Source organism: Penicillium robsamsonii (assembly GCF_028829455.1).
Source record: "Penicillium robsamsonii strain IBT 29466 chromosome Unknown utg000003l_segment0_segment0, whole genome shotgun sequence".
Classification (NCBI taxonomy): Eukaryota; Fungi; Ascomycota; class Eurotiomycetes; order Eurotiales; family Aspergillaceae; genus Penicillium; species Penicillium robsamsonii.
This window is the reverse complement of record NW_026643221.1, coordinates 859745-882214: the sequence shown is the minus strand read 5'-3', so window position 1 is coordinate 882214 and position 22470 is coordinate 859745. Positions and strand designations below refer to the sequence as shown.

Sequence of the window (22470 nt, the reverse complement as noted above, 5' to 3'; positions counted from 1 at the left end):
GCCAAATATTCTTGATTCTTTCATCCCAAGTGGGACGATAGCTCAGTTGGGAGAGCGTGCGACTGAAGTTCGCAAGGTCGCTGGTTCAATCCCGGCTCGTCCCAATTTTTTTCGCCTCGATCGTCTAGATAGACGGCTGGCTACATTATTTCTTGCATACGCAGCATACCTTGCTAGCGTTGTTGTTTTTCTCAATTTATACTTGTAATAGATAAATACATCACAGGAGATGGAGTGAACTGCAAGAAGATAGACACGCAGGCGTCCAGACATTCCCAACAAAGGAAGGCTTGTTACGGCAATACATTGAATGCGGTTAGGCTGTTGTAATGGTTGGGTAGAAGGAGGGGAATGAGAAGGATAATTCGATAGTAAGTCTAGTTAATATTCACTAACTAGTTAGCTGTGACAAAACTATTCACTAGCTCCATGGACATAACTCTAGAAGATATCTTTGGAAAGGAGCAACTCTGCCAGTAACTCCATTGAGGGAAGAGGTAAAGATGGTGTTCCCACCAGGAGCTTCCTCGCTAGACCGGCGCGGTATGCTTCACTTACCTGTGTGTCCTTCGGGCCCATCTCCGGCGTTATATAGCCGTTAGCATTTCCATACACAGTTACGACGGTGTCTTAAGACGTATTAGTTTTTCGCGTGACAGGTGGGCGTTTTTGGAAAGAGGTCGTGTGGCACTTAGTGGCTTGACCGGGTAATGTAAGTCGTGGCTAGGAATGAGCCAACTGGAAGTCCAAAAAAAGTTCAGAATTGAGAGCACCCAGGCCAAAATCATTCATCATGTGGAAACCAAGCTGGTACTTTGATATTCGAGTCTATAGCACCTTAGGCAGTCAAGAACATCATTAGACTCCTCTATACCTACTGCTAAATATTAATGTGGTATATGATAACGCGCTAGCTTATAGTACCGTCCTTTCCACCCGTAAGCTACTCTTGAGAGTTTTTATACTCGAGACTGTAGAAGTTCCAAGCACGCAAGGACTATCATGAGGATCCGTGGGGGATTGCATAGTATATGGTTGCTCCTCTTCTGTCCTCTTCTCCTTTCCCATAAACAGTGCTCGATAGCAAGTACAGCCGTATTACTCTATCTGCCCTCCTCTCTCCCTTTTCTCCCAATGTACTGACTTTTATGCTAGCTCCTGGGAAGCCTGTCCAGTAACCGATACAAATGACGCCAATAATGTAGTGGCGAACCCCATGGCAGAAAAATCTCTGATAGATGACCACAAAAGAGAGAGGGCAAAAAATTGTCCAGCAGAGAGGAAGGTCTTAGCAACTTAGGTAAGCCTCAGGCAGCTTAGCCCTAAACAAACTGGCTAATTTTAAGAGACCCGAAGGAGACTTGATGTTTACGACACACCTTGTTGAATGGATCCAAAACCCCTGGTGAATATCGGCTAATAAATCCACATTCCAGCGCCTCAGGCTAGCCTAGGTGGTTTTGGAAGTAGGAGGGACTTGAGGGAAATCTGCGATTATCTAGGGGTGTGTGCTGGTTTATTTTGCCCTCTATTGGTCGAATAAAGCCTAATTTTACTAGGAGAAGGCTAGTGACCTCGGTTACAGGAAAGATGGCAGATAACCACAGAGCAACACGCTATTGAATTTGATCATCCACTCAATCGGCCCCCTCGATCGTGCATCGTGCAGCCACAATATGCATCCACTGATTTTCTAGTTCGATAACTGGCGTAACGCTTAGGTAATGTGGAGAAACTAACAAGATCTAGATCCAAGCGCTTTCTTGATTGGATTTTTCGAAAAAGCAAATATTCAAGTTTATATTAACTGATCGAGGCTATAATTCCTACTAGGTCCTTGCCCCCGGTCACCCCCTGCTTCATCGCCTCTCTCCGATCTTATAAAGTCTTTCACCTTGGCCTTTCAACTGTTTCGTTCGACATATACCAGCTCCAAAGCAATCGTTATGGCACCACGTCTATTGAACAAAATATGCCTCATCACCGGTACAGGTGGTGGCATGGGACGTGCAGCAGCCCTCAAGTTTGCCCAAGAAGGCGCCAAAATTGTCGGCTGTGACATCAACACCGTGACCGATGCAGCAACCGTCAAAGTCGTGCGAGAACTAGGTGGTGAAATGATATCCCTGGCCCCATGCGATCTCACAAAACGCGAAAACTGCGAGCAACTGGTCAACCTAGCCATAAAAACCTATGGACGTATCGATGCGCTGTACAACAATGCGGCAATGGCCTACATGAGCTGGCTCGATGAAGCCAAGGATGATGACTGGTACAAAACAGTCGACCAGGAGTTAAGTCTCGTCTATCTGTTGACTCGTGTCGCATGGCCACATTTGAAGGAGTCTGGTGCATCTATCATCAACGTTGGCTCTTCCAACGGCTGGATTGCAGTTCGTCAAGTGCCTGCTATAGCCCACACAGCTGCGAAGGGTGGTGTTATTGCCATGACACGCCAGTTGGCCATGGAAGGGCGTGAGCACGGTATCCGGGCCAATTCGATCTCACCAGGCCTTATCGAGACTCTACAAACTGCACCTTTGCTTGCAGACCCGGAGTGGACCGCAAATGTGACGCAGAAGATTATGCTTGGACGCAGCGGTCAGCCAGAAGAGGTTGCGGCTGTGGCTAGCTTTCTTGCTTCAGATGAGAGCTCCTATATCACTGCTGCAGATATTCGGGTCGACGGTGGTATGACAGCTTGGTCGTGAAGTTATTTGCATTCATGTTTTGGCGAGTGGTGATTGAGATCAATGCATAGTGTCTGTCGTTGTGTTGGCCATATCTGTATTTTCTCAGAGTTGGTCCGGAAGGCTACTCGCTGCGGTATCCCTATCGGGAAAGGCGTTTACATGTGTCGTTATGCTGCATAGACGTCGCTCCTTTTTTAGTTCTAAAATCTGTAAGGATCTGTTTTGTTGTCTGTGCCAATAGAGACAAATAAATGTTCCATCCTTATGAAAGCAGATCAGTGAGGGAAAATTGAGACTGCTAGAAGGCTGGGGATATGACAGCTGACTCTTCTCAGCTTTACTACGGATACAGGATTGACCCTATCCACAATTTTCTAAGAGGATCGTCAGTTCTCACAAAAAGTTGGGTTTTCCAAGTTTGCTCTTGGGGCATAAGGTCGCCTTATATTTTTTGGGGTTGGCATTTTTGGAGCCGAGCGGGCCGCGATCTCATCCAGAAACCTTATCACCGGTATGCCCCACCCTGTAGCTCTGATTTGTAATCCATCAACCCCCTAGTTCCGGGGTCATCGATCCTGGGCATTGGGGTGTGCATATCGAAGAATATGCATACATTTTGATTGAAGGCGACAGTCTTACCATTCTACACATACTGTTACATTTCAATGGCCAGACACGATAAGCTCATTTCAGGTAGGGCGGAGCTCCAGGGAGCATGACTTCATATCTTATGATTAACTTCGTGTTTTCAGGTGACCAATTCCTTTTTATTCCAATGAAAGATTCGAATGACCCCATAACGAAGCGCTTGGCCCGGTCGCATGCTGTAGCACACGGGCTTCGGAATAAAAGAAGGGTTCAGCAAATCTCGGGCCATAATTTCCATGTTTTATGCCCAGCAAGCGATCAGAGCCTACTAGCGAGCAAAGAGAAACATCAGAAAGATCTTATCGCACCATCGGCTTTCCTTGGTGCAAATTTCTTCGATCCGTTCGAAATGTTAGCTGCAGAGTCGCCGAAACTACGGGACTTGTTAAATCGACGTAAGATTCTGGAAATCACCCAACGTCCGACAACAGCTCAACTAAATTTTGCTATAGAAAGGCTCCAAAAAACCACCGAGCTGGTATTCAGTGTCTCTGATGAGCTTGTGCTTCAAAACTTTCGCTCCGTTCTTCAAAAAGGACTCGATGATAACGCTCTTCTGAGTGCTATCATGCTCACATTTTCCTTTACAGCCACAGAATCTATGACCAGCAGGGAGTGTCTCGAATACCAGAACAGGGCTCTGAGCTCTATCCGTCAAAGAATGAGTTCTCTGGATAGGGTTGCCACAGAGCCTACAATAGGGGCTATTCTGCTACTCGCCGGTATAGAGGTTCGTGCATGTTTCCTTTAGATTTTACCATGCCCGGGAGAAGTATAGTGACCCAAAGCTAATATTTTTGCTACCAAGATTCGTCTTGGGATGCCGCATCAAGTTCAGCTCCACATGGGGGCAGTACAACACATTCTTGACGTATGCCAAAGAAAGGGCGTGAATTTGAGTGACGATATAAAACGTGCGGTCTTCTGGTAAGTGAACTGGAACATTTTATGATGATTAAACCTTACATCGGCCGACAGGTCAGACTTGAATGGGTCAGTCATGACAGGCTCATGCCGAGTTGTTGATCACACTACGTTTTCCGAGCTCCGGTGGAGAAGAGATCCTGCCCATACGCACTTTTTTCTTCTTCCATCCGGCTTTCAAAATCACTCCTATACACTGGGTCAGGATTTCGTTGAAATTCTCAAGGACATTTTTGCATTGCAATGTATCCGAGATTCAGCAATCCTCGGCAAGGAGGATGTAATTCCGATGGCACAGATCGATAACCACCAAGCGTCTATCCAGTCGAGGCTAGTGAGCTTAACAATTCGTTCGCCTATCTCAGAATGTTGCTACCAAGCGGCGTATCTATGCTCGACTATGCTGCGCTGCAAAATCTGGCGGACTTCAACTATCCCTGTAAGACAATCGCAATGGCTGCGTTCCTTGCCCAGTCTATCGGACTGTACTAACTTTGCATACCACCAGTCCCATCTTTCATTACAACTACTCTATGAGCTACAGGCAGCGAGCGATAGTCCAGCATGGGATGATTCGCCTGATATGTTAGCTTGGCTCTTACATATCGGGGGGGCTTTTGCCCCCGTAGGGACTGTACGACAAGGCTACGTACAGCTGTTGCAATTGAATCGTAGCAGATTCAGATGGCTGTATAAATCATGGCCCGAACTTCTTGCAATTCTCAAGCAATTTATCTGGTCGGAAAAAGCATTTTTGTCCCAGGTTAAGGCCTTCTGGGAAGAAAATTCCACCCAGACTAGTTCTTTAATGGCTCAATTTACTCAATTATCGAGGCCAAAGCAGTAAAAGCGGTAACATGTTGATTATAAATCATATATAGTTAGTTATTATGAAATTGCCTTGTTATATTTGTCATCGCCAATTATGCCCAGGTGGCGCTGATTACTTCGAGGGCTGAAGTTAGCAGAAACTCTCGGATATTGTGCCCCACTAGCCTCAAATCCCAGATGAATGATTGGCCCCAAACGGGGGACTCTAACCGCAAATGGTCAAGTTCGTTGGCTTTTCCCTAATAGGAAGTATCTCTCTACCCTACTTGTATAGAGCAATTCTAACATTCATCCGACGACTGCTGAATAATTTTACTTGAAAAACGAGTACAAGTACCCAGTCCTTCCTGAAATCGAGGTATGGATCAAAATCTTCTTGACTCTCCCACTGAAGAACCGCCATTCAAATATCCTTGACCATGCCTCAATCACGCCTTTTCAAGCCCCTCAAGATAGGTGGCATGGAAGTCAAACATCGAATCGGAATGGCACCACTCACTCGCTTCCGAGCAACCGAAGACCGAGTTCCAACACTCCTCATGAAGGAATACTACGGCCAACGCGCCGCAGTGCCAGGCACCTTGATCATCTCTGAGGGAACATTTATATCAGCAACATGTGGCGGATTCCCACACGCACCAGGGATTTGGTGTGAGGATCAAATCGCTGCCTGGAAGATTGTCACCGATGAAGTTCATCGTAAAGGATGTTTCATATTCTGTCAACTATTTGCCATGGGTCGTGCTGCGGATGTCGATTCAGCCCGGAAGGAAGGCAACGAGGTCATAGCTCCCAGTGCTATTCCAATGGAAGAAGGCGCCGTGGTGCCCAGGGCCATGACCACCGACGAGGTCAAGCAGACAATCCAAGATTATGTCAACGCTTCGAAGAACGCTATTCAGGCCGGCTTTGACGGTGTCGAGGTTCATGGTGCGAATGGATATTTGCTTGACCAATTCATCCAAGACGTCAGCAACAATCGGGATGATGAGTACGGCGGGAATGTTGAGAATAGATCTCGTATTCTCGACGAGGTGATCAAAGCTGTTGTTCATACCATTGGCCGTGAACGTGTCGGGCTTCGGCTGAGCCCCTGGAGTACGTTCCAGGGTATGAAAATGGAGGATCCAATCCCGCAGTTCACGGATGTGATCAGCAGGGCCAGACAGGCAGAAATTGCATACCTTCATCTCGTTGAGTCGCGAATTTCCGGCTCCCAGGATTACAAGGGTCATGACACCCTGAATTTTGCTTACGATTTATGGGATGGACCTTTTCTGGTTGCTGGTGGGTATGAAGCGCATGAGGCCCGTAAATTGGTGGATGAGAAGTATCCGGAGAAGGACATCATGGTCATCTTTGGCCGGCACTTCATCTCCAATCCGGATTTGATATTCCGGATTAGAAAGGGTCTGGAGCTCAATGCGTACAACAGAGATACTTTTTATGTCTTTGAGTCAGCGGAGGGTTATTCGGATTATCCATTCAGCAAGGAGTATCTGGCAGATGGGACATACGCCTAATATATCTATGAAAAGTATTTAGAGTACCTATAGGCAATCTCACCAACCTCAAGGGTTTTCTGGATTGAGCGCCAAAAGTCTTAGTTGGCCGTGGAATTGCAGAATAAATGGCCTGACAAATATCATCTTGACATCTCCAAACATATCGCCCCATACAGCCTCTCATATTGGTCGCACATAGGTGATATCCTCTATCTTACCGCGCTATGTTTCCGTTTTGTTTTCAAGGTCTTTCCGACTCTCCCGGTATCTGTCGATGTCCCAAAATAGATCACACGTGCTATCAATTTATTCGGAAGATAGTTATGCCGACATATTTCTGTTCTGACAGCAGATGTTCCCCTATATTGTACGCAGTATGTTGTATAGAAATGTCGCAACCCACTAAGTTCATGAGGCTTGCGAGTTAGTGCGCTTCTTTCCTTAAGTATATCAGTCACGCTAACTGGAACCCAGGTCCTAATGAACGCCGTACAATTAGTCGCGAAGATGTCGGCTTTTACAACGCGCTTGTCATAGCAGGAGTTTATGAGATTGCGAGTGAAAATATAGACGTTAATTCTATCCAATCATTTCTTGCTCCTTTGAGACACTGCATCGAGAAATACCCACACCTAAGCGTGGTCGTTAAGGACAAGCATACCGACAAGCCAGCATACGAAGCTGTTTCGAGTATTGATCTTCACAATCATGTGTCTATAATCCACGAAGACGAAGCTAGCAGCAATGACGAGACGGCAACAATTGAAAAGATCATGCCAGCCATACTTGACCGGCCATGGCCTGCTGATATCCCACCTTGGCGAATCGTGGTCCTCCCTCTGCTGTCACCGCAAGACTCCAAAGTGAAACGATGCTTTGTCGCCTTAGCGTTCTCCCATACTCTCGGAGACGGCATGGTTGGAGTTGCCTTCCATCGCACTTTTCTAGATGCATGGCGCCAGCCTACTGACGCGGAGGAGAAAGCCTCTTTCTTAGTGACTCCGCCAAATCAAACGCTCCCAGCACCCTTTGACACACCCGAAAGGCTCCCCATATCTTGGAAGTTCCTCCTTGGGCCGTTGGTAGCAGTTTACTTGCCAAAATTTGTGAACACAATTCTTGGGCTCCGCGCATCTGCTAGCACGCTAGATGCCGGTACTTGGATTGGGTCACCGATGTTCTTCGATCCGGCAGCTGTCATCCAGAGCAGAGTAAGAATCATTGAGATTGAAGCCCCACTCGTCCAAAAGGCCCTACAGGCATCAAGAAGTCATGGCACCAAGCTCACGGGAACGGTGCACCAGATGATTGTTCGGGGGCTAAGTAAGGCCATTCCTAGCCTTGAAGTAACCAATTTTGTCTCAGGGACACCTGTTGATATGCGAGCGTCTATCGGAACGCCTGGTCTCACATGGGGTCTTTTCGTGTCTGGCCTATATGAGGTACATCCACGGGTACCGAATGTGACGGATCCTGCTTTGTCCGAGGAGATGTGGGAAGCCGCGAGGTCGATGACGCAAAAGCTCGCTGAATGCGGGGCGAGGCTGCAGGACCAAGCAATTGGCCTGCTGAGATATGTCCCCAGTATCAGAAATTGGACGTTGAGTAAAGTTGGACAGCAGCGGGACTCCTCGTACGAACTGAGCAATTTGCTTGCCTTTGATAACATGGACGACGGTGCAGATCAAAAGTGCAAGGTCGTCAAGATGGTGTTCTCGCAGCCTGGCAATGTTACTAGTGCGCCACTTGCTTTCAACATGATCAGTGTCAAAGGTGGGAGCTTGGTGTGCACGGTGAGTTGGCAAGCTGGAGCCTTGGGTGTACCGGTAGAGGAGGAAATATCATTGGTTGATAATATATGTTCGTCGATTCGAGCGGACTTGGAAGCCTTGAGGGATTGATTTTACACCATTTTCAACCCTGGGACCTCTTGTTTATATTTTTAGACTCGTACAGGAGAAATAATTGTTGAGACTTCCGCCTCAGGCTGATGTTTTTCATATGTAGTGGGCCTATTGTCATTTTAGTGAATTAGAGTCATACACATCTGCCATTCATACTATACAATGTCGTACACCCAGATTTCTGTTAGTCCCTAATCATAATATCTCAATTTTGTCTGAATCTAGGTAAACGAAATTTTCTGTAGCTAATTATACATTATGGGTTTGAATTGAGTAACCACTGGGGTTCAATCTAATCTCCCCCGTGCTCTGGGCACCTTGCTTGCCATCTTGATGATTCTTGTTTGTGGTAGCAATGATTCTTGCGAGAGCCACGGCTATTTGGCTCTATTGGGCACTCCCAACATGCTGGTTGCTATCCTGACGTTTGTTGATCTGCCTTAGAGCGGTCTGCTAGTAACTAGCCCTCCAAGTTCAACACAGTTTTGCGCATGCAGGTTCAAGGAGTCGCAGCTTCAGCCGCAGCTTTCTTCTCGGCTCTCTTTTTAACATGGTCTAACCGTACGCTCTTGTGCTCTGCAGCAAGGGCGACCAAGAAGGACACTCCGGCTAGGGCAATACTCCAGATCCAGGCGGCCTTTAGTCCTTTCATGTAAGCGTTAACAACGATATTGAGCTCCTTGGCATTCCGGAAGATCTTGGCCAAATTGGCTGAACCAGCGGCAAACACATCAGCGGTAGATATCGAGCCATCTTTCGGCAGCGAGGAAATGAGGACGTTGTTCATTATATTCGTGGAAGCTGAAACACCGATAGTACCGCCAATAAATTGGAAGACTGTGAGAGTCAGGGTTTCCGTCAGTCAGTGTGACCAGGGACAGAAAAAGAGGACGGTGCGCAGCATGACTCACATAAAACGGAGCCCACGGTGACAGACATGTCCGCCCGCTTGGAGATGGCCTGAGCCACAATGACGTTGAGCTGGATGATGAGGCCCGACCCAATTGAGGCCAGCACCTGATAGCCAATGTATTTGCCTGCCCCAGAGTTCGGCTCCAGGGTGTAGATCATAGCGGATCCTACCGTCACAAACATGGAACCCAGTAAGAGGAAGGGCTGGTAGTAGCCCACCTTGCCGATAGCAAGGGACCCGGCGAAACTAAATATGGCTGTTTTGGAAGGTGTGTTAGTTACGAGGAATCACGAGAGACGGGGCAATAAGGACAACCGTCGAAGGCTACTTACAGGTTGTCAACACTGTAGGCAGTGTTCGAATGCCCGACTCTGATGGTGACTGGCCTTGTGCTGCCTGGAAGTAAATGGGAAGGTTATAAATACGGGCAAACCCAGATCCCTGTGCTGTCAAGTTGAACAGGGCAAGGACCAGAATGGTTCGGCGCTTGATGATCCGAGGAACAATCATGGCCCCTTCACCTTGCTTCCATTCTAGCGCGATGAGCAAAATAACCATCAGGATAAATCCAATGAGAAGTCCAATACAGTAGCCGCTGTTCCAGGGCTTGGTGACACCGCCGTTCTCCAGTACCAAGACCAGGCATACCAACGCACACACCGTGAGGGCGATGCCCGGGATATCGAAGAGGAAGGGGAGCTCCTTCAATTTAGCATGCGCAACACGAGAATGAGGAGGCATCTTCAAGAACAACACCAAAATGATCATTGAAAGTCCTCCAATGGGTAAGTTAACCCAGAAGCACCATCGCCATGTCGCGTACTGGGTGAATACACCACTCAGTATAGGGCCCAGCACAGAAGACAAGCTAAAGACGCCACTGGTGAGACCGAACACTGCGTGTAGGTATTTGGGACGCGTGATGAACGCTAACACTGTGTAACAGCCACCGGTAACACCCGCGCCACCGACGCCTTGAATGGCACGGCCGATGATCAAGGCCGGGCTGTTGGGCGAGAGGGCAGCTACCAAGCTTCCCAGCTCAAACACGGCGATGGCGGTTAAAAAGGCAATCTTGATGGGGAAGTACTTGTATGCTTTCCCCCAAAAGGACTGAAAGCTGGCCAAACAAAGGAAGAAGGCGGAACCATACCATCCCATCTGACCTTCGCTATGGAAGCGAGCCGTGATAGTGGGGATAGCGGTAGTGATGATGCTCTGGGGAGGCTTGATTAGCTACCTCCTTGCACAGCTCCCCGAAGGGAAAAAAAAAACATAGTTCTTACCATGTCCAAAGCGACCAGAAACATAGCCAGCAGCAAGGCGATGGTGAGAATACTGCCCATTATGGCTCCCGGATACTCCACACTGGGAGGCCCGGTTGGAGGAGCCGCTTTCTTCTCATCCTCATCTGTAGTATTGCGTATCGATACATCTTTCGACTCTTCAGAGCTGGCGACAGGTACCGGGTTACTCGAAGTGGGTGACGACTCCCGAGATGGATCTTTCACTTCAGCCATATTATATCCAAGTGTATGTGGCTGGCACTAGCTCCAGATATTCAAATGTGGGCGACTGTAGTTAGACACTAATTGAAACAAAAAAACATCTGTGTGAATCGCCAATGATTAGTGTTCTTAAGTATGGAGATGCTTCTTTGTCTGCAGTATCTACCCCTAGACTTCCAAGGGTCATGTTTGCACTCGCTGCTACGATCTCCTAAATCCGACAAATGCAAACTAGAGAACAAAAAGCCGCTACTTCTGTGGGCTGATGATTGGATCTGGCCAGGGATGTTTATCAATGCTTGAGATTTGTGTGGTTTGCATGGTTTGGTGGTGGCGTAATGTAAGGCGTGCTCGGGTCCTTTCTCGGCCTTTGGTTGGCACTTCTCTCCTCTGCTGGGTCTTTTGCACCTGTAAGCCTCTTTGCATGGTTTGTATTAGCCAGGCCGCGTAAAGGGGCGATACGAGATCGGGTCCTTTCTCGGCCTTTGGTTGGCCCTTCTCTCTCCGTCTGTTTGCACCTGCAAGCCTCCTTGCATGGTTTATTGGCCGTGTCGTGTGTAGGGTGATACGAGCTCAGGTTATTTCTCGACACGGGATGGCCGTGTAATTCTAGAATGCTTGTTTGTTAGTTTTAAATTTGGGTTACGATTTGCTCATCGCCCAGACGTCTTGGCGCCGCTAAAAATTCGATTGAAGATGAACCGCGAAACAAGCCTGTAGGCCAAGAACTGGCTACCTGCCTGGGCCGCCTTTAGGCTGTCACCCGTCGGGAGGATTCCACCCCGTGCCGCCCCGAATACGCGGTTCAACTCTTTTTGGCGTTATCATATAACCACCTGCCAGAAAGGGCTGTCACTTTGCCATAGCCGTATGATCATCATATTCGATTCTTTCACTTTCAACTTCCGGCCGGATATAGTAGTATTTGAAATCAGTTTTATTTAGTGGGCGTTATAGTAAGGTGGGAAAACTAAAGCCGACCGCTTTGTGGGATTCACCCCAGCGTATAGATAAAAGATATGTTATACACTTCCGGGAGCTCGAATCACTTCGTGACTATCTCTCTTGAAATTCTTTGCACCTCAGAGATCGTCTGTAGAGAGGAGTAGAAGCATTCGATAGCCCGTGCTTGCAAGATGGAGACTAGCGTGATCCGTATGTTGCTTATAATCAAATAAGCTTCCAATTGTGGGACATGAAGAATCTTGTTTGTGGACAAATATTGCATACATGTACCCCGACAGTTAATTCTGTCTCAGCTCCATTCCCATCTACTACAATGTTCTTGTTGACACCCATGCTGCGTTTCACGTTATAATCCAGACTAGATTACAGGTGCTTCCCACCTGCTTCCTTTTCTCTCCACTCTATCTCACATGCTTCGAGATTCTTTCTTCCGTCGTTTCTATTCTGGCTGCGTATAAGACGTAACTGACCACCTTTCTCCTACCCCTGTCAGCGTAAGCGGCAACGCAATCTCCACTGGCTGCAATGAGTGGAGACCGTCGAGAATTAAGGGAGGGAGGCTACTGGTAAGACTGAGTTCAAATATTACTGTATCTATAATGTGTTTTCAATTGCTGCGAATTTCCAATCATATTCTTGTTCGTCTCATGTAATCAAAAAGATGCCATTAAGGTGTTTCGTCGCACATATTCCTAGAAACCCCAAAAGGATGGGCTCCAAGAACAACTACCATTCGGAGGTTAATACAAGAGTTGATCCGAAAAGGGTTTAATTAATGAATATCGATCAGTAGACTGTGTACTTTGTACGGAGTAGAAGAAATACGCTAATTTAGGTAGGGTTACATTTTGACGGGCGGCGCCTACTAATTAATGTCTTCCCACTCTTACCGTTGAGCACAAATGCCTTATTATAGAAATCATACTCCGCAGTGGCTGCTTCGCCAGGATTAATACGAAGACCCATTGAAATATTCCTTTTCTGGTTGAGTCGTCCTTTCGCTCTAAACCACCAAACTTCATTTGCGCAATATGTAAGCTTGCCAACGCTTCCTACCTAGTGCTTCGTATCCGCCTATCTATTCACCAAGCCACGTTCTTTCTTAATGGACCGCATTATCGCTCTTTTACCCTGGACGTGATTGAAAAGGGAAATTCTCAACTCACTTTGTTTGAATCCCCATTGGAACTATGCTTCTCCAGCCAGAGTCTCTCCAAAAGCCTCGCAATGATTCCCTGCCCGGGTTCAAGTTCCATTCGTCGTGCGATACGTGTCTTAAGGCCAAGATCAAGTGTAGCCAAGCAAAACCGACATGTGCTCGGTGCCTCCAGCAAGGTCGCCGATGTGTATATAGTCCATACCGCAAGATTGGCCGGCCCTCCACCAAGAATCTTCTTCCCCCGGACCAGATGCAGCAACCGATGGGAGGGACGGCGGGGGGGACGGCGGGAAGGACGGCGGGAAGGACGGCGGGAAGGACGACCCGCAGAAGCTTATCACAACGAGTTTCTCTCCCATCGCCAGGCATTGAGAACGGATCCAGGGTAGGCGATCTCTGTCATGCAACGAATCAAATCTTGCATGCCCAGGAGTCAGTCTTGGTGCCAAGCCAGAACTGGTCCGATCAGGAATTAACGGGCAATTTCAACCGTTTGGACTATGGGCTAGAAGGAACCAACTGGCCCGCTTTGGAGGGGCTTTTAGATGCATCTGTGTCGATGTTGCCCCGGGCAGACCAGGAGTTAGCCTCTGCAGCCCCCCGGTTGGACGAGGTCCACGCTCTAGATCCTAACCCCAACCAAGACGATCTCACGGGTTACTTGAGCCCTTCGTCATTAAGTAGCCGAGAATCCCTCTCCACGACGTTTCCACCGGAGACTGAAGCTGGATCGTTCGGAATCAGCTCGGAATTTCCCCTTTCTGCAGAGTACTCCCTGGGGACAGGCCCCGTGCTGTCCGAAACCCTGAATGCTTTCCCAGTCCTCTCTTCTTTTTCCTCGTCCCCCTCCTCCCCAGTCACTGAGGCTCGTGGGTTCAATTTATTCTCTGTACCCGGTGGCCGATGCACGTTTCAGTGTTACCTGGTCCTGATCAATATACTTGACGACATGAATGAATTTCAACGAAAAAGCTCAGGCATCCCCCTTGACGTGCTACTCAATCTTGACAAGCGAGTGCGCAAGATACGCGAAACGACCTTGGGCTGCCCATGCTGTCTAATGAGCTGTGCGGCGGGCTTGACACTGATGTTGATCACTATAGTGAACATCAACCTTCTCGGGTTGTTTGAGCAGAGCTGTGGATCCACTGATGGCAGTTCGGGTAGCATGGGCTGTGGGGAGTTGAGTGGGGCCTCCAGAATCGCCCTGGGTGGCGGAAGCCACGCCAGTCGAGATAGGTCGCGCAACCCTTTACCGTACACAACAGGCCATCTGACCTTGGGAAACATCCACCTGGACGAGACGGTGAAATTGGGTTTTTCACGAAGACTGGTTCGCCAATACCTAGAGCGACAGCTGGGGGTGGTGCAGCAGTTGAATCAGTTGCTGGGTACAGTAGAGGGGGACGTCGCGAGCGTTAAAGTCACGCAAGATTTACTTAGAGATCAGTTTCGAAGATTAGAGCACTTTGTCGGGTTTATCACCCTGACAGACTAGATTTCATTTATATTCCGTCTCCACAGCTGCCTTACTTTCCCTGTACTATCCAGGTATTAACTTGTTAGACTATGAATGGATCGCCTCCGAACCTGAATTGATAGTCGACGGAAAGTAAGTAAGAAGTTGCCCTATTCTATGTATTTAACATGTAAGGCCTAGCTTTCTAGGCTAGAGAGAGTAGCTGAAGTATTTTCCAACAGCCGCCTGACTTGCACAAGTATAGTCAACAATCGCGCATCTACCTGTTTAATCTCCGCATTCTCTCCACCACCCATCTCTTGCAGGACGATGACTAGATTACGGAGAGTCCGGCAAATGACATCAAGAGCCAAATACTGACTCTGCTGCTCGTCCATCTCATATTGGCCCAATATCATTTTGGACGGTCGGCAGACCACGGCGGCTGGGCTGCGTTGTTCTTGTAGAGGTCGATGTGTACTAAAATCCCGAAAGACTGATCTCAAAGCCTGATCATCCAGCGCATAGGTCAAGTTTCCTTGGCTGGTTCTCCGGAAGGTCGGTGTTGTGGACGGAGGAGGTTGCGAGTTTGTTGCATACGTAGTTATAGCCCTTTCAAGTAAGGTAACCAGCCTCCCATATATGTGAATGAAGGTATTGTATGCCTCTGCTGCTGAGTTTTGACAGTGTAGCTGGCATTTTTGCGACTGCTGGGATAATTGAATGGCCTGTGCACTTGCGGCGATGATCACATCAAAACTGACATCGACCATGGTTTCGATGCGCTCCCAGGCGCGAGCTGCCGAAGCAACACATAGACATTGGAAACCTAGGGCTGCCATGATCTCAGGTTCGGGTTCCTTGAGGACATTGCGCGGGATGTCAGAAATGAAGTTGTTCGAGCTTCCCTCGCGGCCCCCAAAAAAGCAAAGGTACCTTTGCTGCATGATGTCTTTCTCGGACCCAATCATCTTATGCTGACATCCTTGTGACATGCATGTATCGGAAAATTTCGAACGTAAAAGTCAATCTACTTGGCCTCTTTCCCGTCTCGCTTCTGATTGCTAACCTTGGAGGGTTAAGACGTCCCGCTGTCATTTCTGGAGGGTTGTTGCCTCCTACATGCTAACATAGACATTGCGGCCCTCTCTGTCCCTCTGTCCATTTTTCGTACGGCCTGCTACTTACTGCCTATTTAAAAGCCCGATTAAATTATTGCATGCGGAAACAACAAGATTGAGTTTTATTGAAGATATAATGACTTCGAACACCTGGCCTGCGTTGGGTCTACTAAAGATGTTAGTGGGGGGGGGGGGGGGTGGTTTCAAGCCTCTAGTTCTTTCTGAGTTCAATTCGCGCTAGTTGCATAGCTTGATTAACCTTTACCTTGTCGCAAAATACAGCGAGGGTCCAATAAATATTTCGCCCGAAGTCCAAAAATGATGTGGATGGCTCCGTTTCTCGGTGACACTTATCGACGAACTGCAGCCATCGGTGGTCTGAATGGGTTTTTGGTTTGAGTGGAGTGGCGAAAATCCCGAAAATAAGTAAAATAATAAGGTAGCATATAAAATAATCAAACCAATAAAAGAAAAGTGTGAAAAAAGGAGCCGATTAGCCAGTGCTAGAATTATGTACCCGAGAAGAATCCATACACTCGGGGAAATTCAGTCTCGGGGACAATGTGGTGTAAGCTGACGTGTGCTAATCTGTTTCTTAGCATTTCGTTTTATTCAATCACCACATATTGTGAGTTATGGGGCCGATTGGAAGTATGGTGATGGTGAAGGGGCTCGGGTTCTAGCCTCCTATCGTTGCAGGCATTTATTATTGAATCAGTCTTTCCCTCAAATGATCCCATGAAGGTGTCCCAGCGGCTTGGAATTGTGAGATATTCCTCATTCAATAAAGCACCTACATCTGCGCATCCACGCCAGCCAAAAGAAGATGGAACGGTCCTTTACTGTCGAGTGTCCTCCGTTCGAGGTTGAGATCTCCCATTGGGACCGTATTCTGCCACCAACGCATTCGAAGCGAATTCTGTGTTTCTGTCTCCCTGAAACTACGGACAAGGAAAAGGTGGTGGAACAGCTGCATATAGCATTTCATCACACCGTCCAGCGACTTCCCTTGTTAGCAGGCTCTGTAGTCCCCTTCTCGTCGCATCAAGGAGGACGTCCATGGCTTCGCAACATCATTCCCGAAGGCGGCGCCCAGCTCATTGTCAAGGATATGTCAGAAGAGATCAGGTTTTCAGATCTTAGCAAGGCCAACTTCTCGCAACATCTGCTGAACACTGAGCAGCTGTGTCCCCTCCCAGAGGTCGGGTACTTCAAAAATGAGCCAGTGGACGTATGTCGTTTCCAGGCCAACTTCATTGAAGGTGGCTTGCTTCTCGTTGTATCTATTATTCACAACGCGGCAGATGGTCGGGGGGTGACTGAAGTGATCAAGATCTTTGCCAGTGAACTCAACAAGGCACAGTCAGGCGAGACGCATTATCCGCTAGAACCAAGACCCGATGTATATCGCACGGATCGCACAAAGCTGGTATCCGGTCATGGGGTTCCTGGATCTATCGAAAATCATGCGGCATGGACTTCGGACCCAGCCAACGCACATGCTCAAATTCACAACGTGGAGAACTCGTGCCGTACCTTCCGCATCAACGTCAAGGCTCTGAGCGATCTCAGAGAGGCCCTCTCTGCCATTGCTCGTGGCCCAGACGAATGGTTTTCCACCAACGACGCAATTTCTGCTTTCATCTGGCGCAGCATCATGCTAGCCCGTCACCGGGCCGGAATCTTGAACGGCGAGGCAGAAACATACGTAGCACAGCCTGTGGATTGCCGTGCACACCTTAAGATCCCCATGCCGTACTTTGGGAATGTTATTTACATGACCAAGTCATCAGTGCTGCTGTCTGATCTGGTAGACTTTGAGAGCGGGCTAGGTGTCGCAGCTCGAGCTCTGCGCGCTGATATCAAGGCCGTGACGGCCGAGAAATTCTGTGACTTGGTAGGATACGCGGAACGAACAGCGCTTGATACTCACACCCGCTTGAATATTCTGGAGGCTATGTCTACATCGGGCATTATTCTGACCAGTCTGTTCAAGATGGACCTTCACGGCATGAACTTCGGGCCTATCTTTGGTGACGGTCATATTAAAGCCCTTCGCCTGCCGGCCAGAGGAACCCAGGCTGGTGCTGTTATTGTCTTGCCCCGGGTTCCGGATGGGAGTTGTGAGTTCATGGTGACTGAACAAGAGAGTACAATCAAGTGTCTCCTGGAGGACGAGTATTTCCGTCGTTTCATAGATGACGCCGACAGCACTGGAGCCCCCCGCGAGGAGCTTGTTACTTCCTTACCGCAGCCTGCAATCACTGTGGAAGAAGGCATAGTCTCCGTCGATAACACTTCTCGGGTGATTGAGGCCATCACCGTCAAGCCAGCTCCAGATATTGTGCCTGTCATTATTGAAGCTACCACTGCAGAAGTGGAACCAATCACCATGAGAACAAGTTCAGATACTGAACCTGTCACCATTGATATCACTGCTGTTGAAGTTGATACTGTCAGTACGGAGGCTACCTCTCCTGTTGTCGAACCCACCACTATGGAACCTGTTTTAGTTGAACCTGTCACTGTCGGGACCACTACTACTGAGGTTGAGTCCGCCACCACTGAGACAACTGCTCCCGAGGTGCAGGCCCTCACAAGTATCCTCAAAGAGTGGCATCTTGTCCCCGCGGGTGACGTTACTATGCCCGCAACACTGATCTGTAACCGAGTTGACGCTCCCCAAGTTGGTACCATCAAAATTATCCAATTGAACCGGCCTGCGGCGAAGAATGCCCTCTCAGTGCAAATGGTGCACGAATTGAGTTGTGAGATTGAAGAGATTCATCACGAGCGGCACATGGGCGGCACACGCGCCTTGGTTATTGCGAGTGCAGTAGACGGAATCTTCTGTGCGGGAGCGGACCTGAAAGAGCGCAAAGATATGAGCTTGACAGAGACGCAAGCCTTTTTGACTAGTCTCCGGGGCTTGTACTCACGTCTAGCTTCCCTGCCTATCCCCACTATTGCCTGCGTTAGTGGCCAAGCGCTCGGGGGTGGACTGGAGCTTGCGCTATGCTGCCATCTGCGTGTCTTCGCCTCTGACGCCGTGGCTGCATTACCCGAGACTCGGCTGGCCATTATCCCCGGTGCTGGTGGCACCTACCGCCTCCCCAATATTGTGGGCATGTCGAATGCTCTGGATATGATCTTGACGGGCCGGGGGGTGCCAGCAAATGAGGCGGCGAAGATGGGACTGTGCAACCGTCTTGTTGGGGCAGACCTCTCGGAGGAGACGCCATCGTTATCCAACCGAGTTTTGGCTCTGGAAACCGGTATCCAATTAGCTGAACAAATTGCCGATGCCGGACCTATTGCTATTCGAGCTGCAATCAGAGCGCTTTCGTACAGTTGCGAGGCGGTTGAGAACGCCGCTTACGAGTCTGTTCTGAAGACGAAAGATCGAAAGGCTGCCCTTGTCGCATTCAGTGAAAAACGCAAGCCTATCCTGGTCGGGGAATGAGACTATCTATTCCAAAGTCTCCTAGACTTATTTTCGCATAGAAGCACGATGTTTTCATGTATACCTCACTCTTTTGGTGTTGGACAATTTATTTTTCTGTTGATAGTTTGAATTTCTGAGAGATATATGCATCACTAGAGATGCTTAGTCCGCGTCGGTCATTAGTTTAATTTTGAAGGATACACGTGTAGTCAAATATAGTCATATTTGTCTTGTTGAATAAGATCCATAATTAACTATCGTGAGTAGTATAGTTATCAGTATATTGATATCTTGTATGTTGTTATGGTAGATCGACTTTAGGATTTGTATTGAGAAACTAGAGAATGGAACTTTAGATTGGCCACCGTTACATGATATGTCAACATTATATCACTATATACATGGGGCAGGCCGGAGTATTATCACTTAACCTCTCCGCATGTTCCCAGCGTTGAGTGTACATAAGGAGACAGGAGCTTACCTCCGATCCTTTCTGTTCTCCTTCCGTATCTCCTTTCCATAGCATCAACTCTACAGTTTGTATTTCTCTCCCTTCTGTTACTTAACACATAGCCCCTTTCCTCTGCCTAGCTGGCATCCCCAGTTGACAACTTAGAATCTGAAGCCCTTAATAAGCCACGGAAGTGTGTTCCCTCAAGGCCCCTCCTTCCAGTTATCTATGCCAGCTGCGAGATTTTCTTTTTAAATACCGTAGCTCGCCATCAGACGCGATCGCACGTGTTCTTCAATGGTCGGCGCATCGACTTCCTCATTTTCATTCATCCCAGAACTCCTGAGAGGTTTCACTTTATAGTCCAGGTTGCCATCGTAGAAGAAAACCACACTGTACCGGTCATCACTCTTTCTATTCCACACCCGGTGCACGCTGCTCTTGTATTCCCCTTCTGTCATGATGGAAAGGATGTCGGCCACGTTGACAATGTACACATCTTCTTGGGGGGTACTCCGTGCCACTCGCCTGTCACACTGTCCTGAACTTCAAGACCGGGACTGTCGTCCTGCAACAGGAGTGTGAAGGTACCGAAATCAGTGTGCTCACCAGCGCCGAGCTGAAGCTTCTTTCCGTCCTGTTTCTCCAAGCCCCGGGGATAATGGAGAAGCCGAAGCAGAGACATTGGGTCACCAGTCTCGAGTTCATCGAATACATGTGGCCCGTAAGGTAGTGTTGCCGCAAGAAGCGACAGAACCACATGGGATAACCGCTGCATCTCCGCATAATACTCTTCCAGAACCGATTGGAAATCCTCGGGTCTGAGCTGCTTGGGTTTTGGCCAGACGTTGGGGCCCTGCAGGAAGCGACCGTTTGCCACATGGGGGTGATCAGGAGGTAGATCGGTTGCAATGAAGAAGCCTTCTTTGATGTCACGCAGCGCATCGGCCTCCTGAACGGCTCCAAATTCGAGCTCATATGATTGGGTCTCCATCACATCGTAGCCCCGGAATCCAACGGTCTTCCGGCTGTCAAGTTCGAGTTTGTTCTTTGGTGGAAGGGCGAAGAATCGAGCGGAAGCCTCAAATACCGACTTTTGCAGCCTGAGAGGGACTTTGTGGCCTTTAATCTGGAAGAAGCCAGTGGATTTGCATGCCGTGCGCACGGATTCGATGATACCCTGGGCAGCAGCCCCATGAGGATCTTCCAGAAATGGCGTGATATCCACGAGTGGAAGATAGAACGATGACTTGTTCAGAACAGGCATTGTCTCTCACAGATGATAAACTAATTTCGGTGGTTGAGGTAGCTTGTATTTTATTTTGGAATATCTATGGGGACCGATGTCGTGACATAGGATTGTTTCAATAAGCCATCATGTCCTTCTCCCAGTTTACTACGAAAATATGACCCAGGACCCTCGGACATAATCGGGTATAGCCGCAATCGGGCCATTTAGTAGCTATGTGGCGTTATGCTGGCTCGGCTGCTTTCCTGCAGGAGAAAGTTGCCGGATATGCAAACAAGGCGAGCTCTTTGATTGTCGTGAACCCTTTTATGATAGAATCGAGCTAAACGAATGAGGAATTTTCGGTATTCAATTTAATTTTTATTCTAATCTTTTTGGAAATCTAGCTCATGTTATCGGTTATCTATCATGAATTGGCCAGTATACTCTATAGAGATAGACGATTGGACAAACAACGTACTTAATATATGATTATCTCGTATTGATCAATCGTGTTTCTGCCATCCTGGCCGCCTGACTCTGAAGATCTCAACTTAATCACCGCTGAGAGGTTTCCCTCGTGCGTTATTTTCGGATGCCCTTAGATCCAACTTTCTTTCATCATTTGCTATCACGAGGAAGAGTATTGCCCATAATGAACACAGCACGCGCGCGAGACGACTCGACCATCCACCTACCACGGATATTATGTCTTCATGGTGGTGGTACAAACGCCCGAATCTTCCAGGCTCAATGCCGAGGGCTTATTGCTGGACTAAAATCGGAATATCGTCTTGTATTCGCCCAAGCTCCTTTTGCATCGCAGGCTGGATCAGACGTTCTATCTGTCTACAGTCAATGGGGTCCTTTCCGGCGGTGGCTTCGATGGCGACCAGAGCACCCAGTGATCTCACCAGAAGATGCAGTTCAAGAGATTGATACATGGCTAGAAAAAACCATGCATCAAGACGATCTTGCTGGAGCTACTGGCGAGTGGATTGCCCTCTTGGGCTTCAGCCAGGGTGCGAAAGTGTCCGCCAGCCTCCTTTACCGACAACAAAGCTGGCAAGAGCTCTTCGGCACCCGCCCAGCTGGAATTAACTTCCGTTTCGGGATTCTCCTGGCGGGCCAGGCACCTTTCATATCAATGGATTCTGACTTGACGTTGGATCCGCCACTACCGGACGCCTCGCAAATCACCGACCTCAGACACAGCGAGCGAGAATTATATTATGGCAAGGGTCATGTGTTGCGAATTCCTACGCTTCACGTCCATGGACTGCGAGACAAGGGACTGGATCATCATCGGAAACTGTTTGAGGATTTTTGCGCTCCACAAAGCCGGAGGTTGATAGAGTGGGATGGAGATCATAGAATACCTCTCAAGCTAAAGGATGTCTCACTTGTCGTTCACCAGATCCGCGAGCTTGCAAAGGAGACGGGTGTTTCTTAGAATTATATTTTCTAGTTAGAGATAGTTGTTTAACAAATAATAGATTTGTGGTTGTTGCTTCCTGTTAGTTTGTATAAATTGTATACCGAAGAGGTGATCGGCCGATGGGGGTCATCGTTGGGCTTGACGCAAACCACCATTTCTCTCCGCGCTTCGTCAACACTATGGCGAAGGGGGCGTCATCCAAGGCCTGTAGGCTACTGATTTCAATCGTATATGAAATTGACTTGTAAAGCACGATTGACTGCAGGTACGATTGTTC

General features: G+C 48.3%; 9 protein-coding genes across 9 annotated transcripts; 6 read left to right on the top strand and 3 right to left on the bottom strand.

Annotated features, from left to right (window-relative positions):
- Positions 1 to 1946: 1946 nt before the first annotated feature.
- On the top strand, positions 1947 to 2711 carry N7447_005048 (SDR family NAD(P)-dependent oxidoreductase; the record flags this gene model as incomplete). Its single annotated transcript, XM_057229310.1, has 1 exon — positions 1947 to 2711. The coding sequence occupies one exon, from the start codon at positions 1947 to 1949 to the stop codon at positions 2709 to 2711; it is 765 nt and encodes a 254-aa protein (XP_057084400.1).
- Positions 2712 to 5515: 2804 nt separating this feature from the next.
- On the top strand, positions 5516 to 6619 carry N7447_005047 (alkene reductase; the record flags this gene model as incomplete). Its single annotated transcript, XM_057229309.1, has 1 exon — positions 5516 to 6619. One exon carries the CDS (start codon positions 5516 to 5518, stop codon positions 6617 to 6619), a length of 1104 nt encoding a protein of 367 aa, XP_057084399.1.
- A 371-nt stretch (positions 6620 to 6990) lies between these two features.
- Positions 6991 to 8502, top strand: N7447_005046 (Alcohol acetyltransferase; the record flags this gene model as incomplete). Its single annotated transcript, XM_057229308.1, has 2 exons — positions 6991 to 7024; positions 7076 to 8502. The coding sequence occupies 2 exons, from the start codon at positions 6991 to 6993 to the stop codon at positions 8500 to 8502; spliced, it is 1461 nt and encodes a 486-aa protein (XP_057084398.1).
- Positions 8503 to 9004: 502 nt separating this feature from the next.
- N7447_005045 (Major facilitator superfamily domain general substrate transporter) lies at positions 9005 to 10938 on the bottom strand (the record flags this gene model as incomplete). Its single annotated transcript, XM_057229307.1, has 4 exons — positions 9005 to 9342; positions 9417 to 9674; positions 9751 to 10636; positions 10705 to 10938. 4 exons carry the CDS (start codon positions 10936 to 10938, stop codon positions 9005 to 9007), a joined length of 1716 nt encoding a protein of 571 aa, XP_057084397.1.
- A 2144-nt stretch (positions 10939 to 13082) lies between these two features.
- Positions 13083 to 14549, top strand: N7447_005044 (Zn(II)2Cys6 transcription factor domain-containing protein; the record flags this gene model as incomplete). The annotated part of the gene is made up of 1 exon (XM_057229306.1): positions 13083 to 14549. One exon carries the CDS (start codon positions 13083 to 13085, stop codon positions 14547 to 14549), a length of 1467 nt encoding a protein of 488 aa, XP_057084396.1.
- Positions 14550 to 14707: 158 nt separating this feature from the next.
- On the bottom strand, positions 14708 to 15481 carry N7447_005043 (uncharacterized protein; the record flags this gene model as incomplete). Its single annotated transcript, XM_057229305.1, has 1 exon — positions 14708 to 15481. The coding sequence occupies one exon, from the start codon at positions 15479 to 15481 to the stop codon at positions 14708 to 14710; it is 774 nt and encodes a 257-aa protein (XP_057084395.1).
- A 976-nt stretch (positions 15482 to 16457) lies between these two features.
- N7447_005042 (uncharacterized protein) lies at positions 16458 to 19094 on the top strand (the record flags this gene model as incomplete). Its single annotated transcript, XM_057229304.1, has 1 exon — positions 16458 to 19094. One exon carries the CDS (start codon positions 16458 to 16460, stop codon positions 19092 to 19094), a length of 2637 nt encoding a protein of 878 aa, XP_057084394.1.
- Positions 19095 to 19778: 684 nt separating this feature from the next.
- Positions 19779 to 20794, bottom strand: N7447_005041 (isopenicillin N synthase family dioxygenase; the record flags this gene model as incomplete). The annotated part of the gene is made up of 2 exons (XM_057229303.1): positions 19779 to 19978; positions 20023 to 20794. The coding sequence occupies 2 exons, from the start codon at positions 20792 to 20794 to the stop codon at positions 19779 to 19781; spliced, it is 972 nt and encodes a 323-aa protein (XP_057084393.1).
- Positions 20795 to 21410: 616 nt separating this feature from the next.
- N7447_005040 (uncharacterized protein) lies at positions 21411 to 22208 on the top strand (the record flags this gene model as incomplete). Its single annotated transcript, XM_057229302.1, has 1 exon — positions 21411 to 22208. The coding sequence occupies one exon, from the start codon at positions 21411 to 21413 to the stop codon at positions 22206 to 22208; it is 798 nt and encodes a 265-aa protein (XP_057084392.1).
- Between the last annotated feature and the right edge of the window lie 262 nt (positions 22209 to 22470).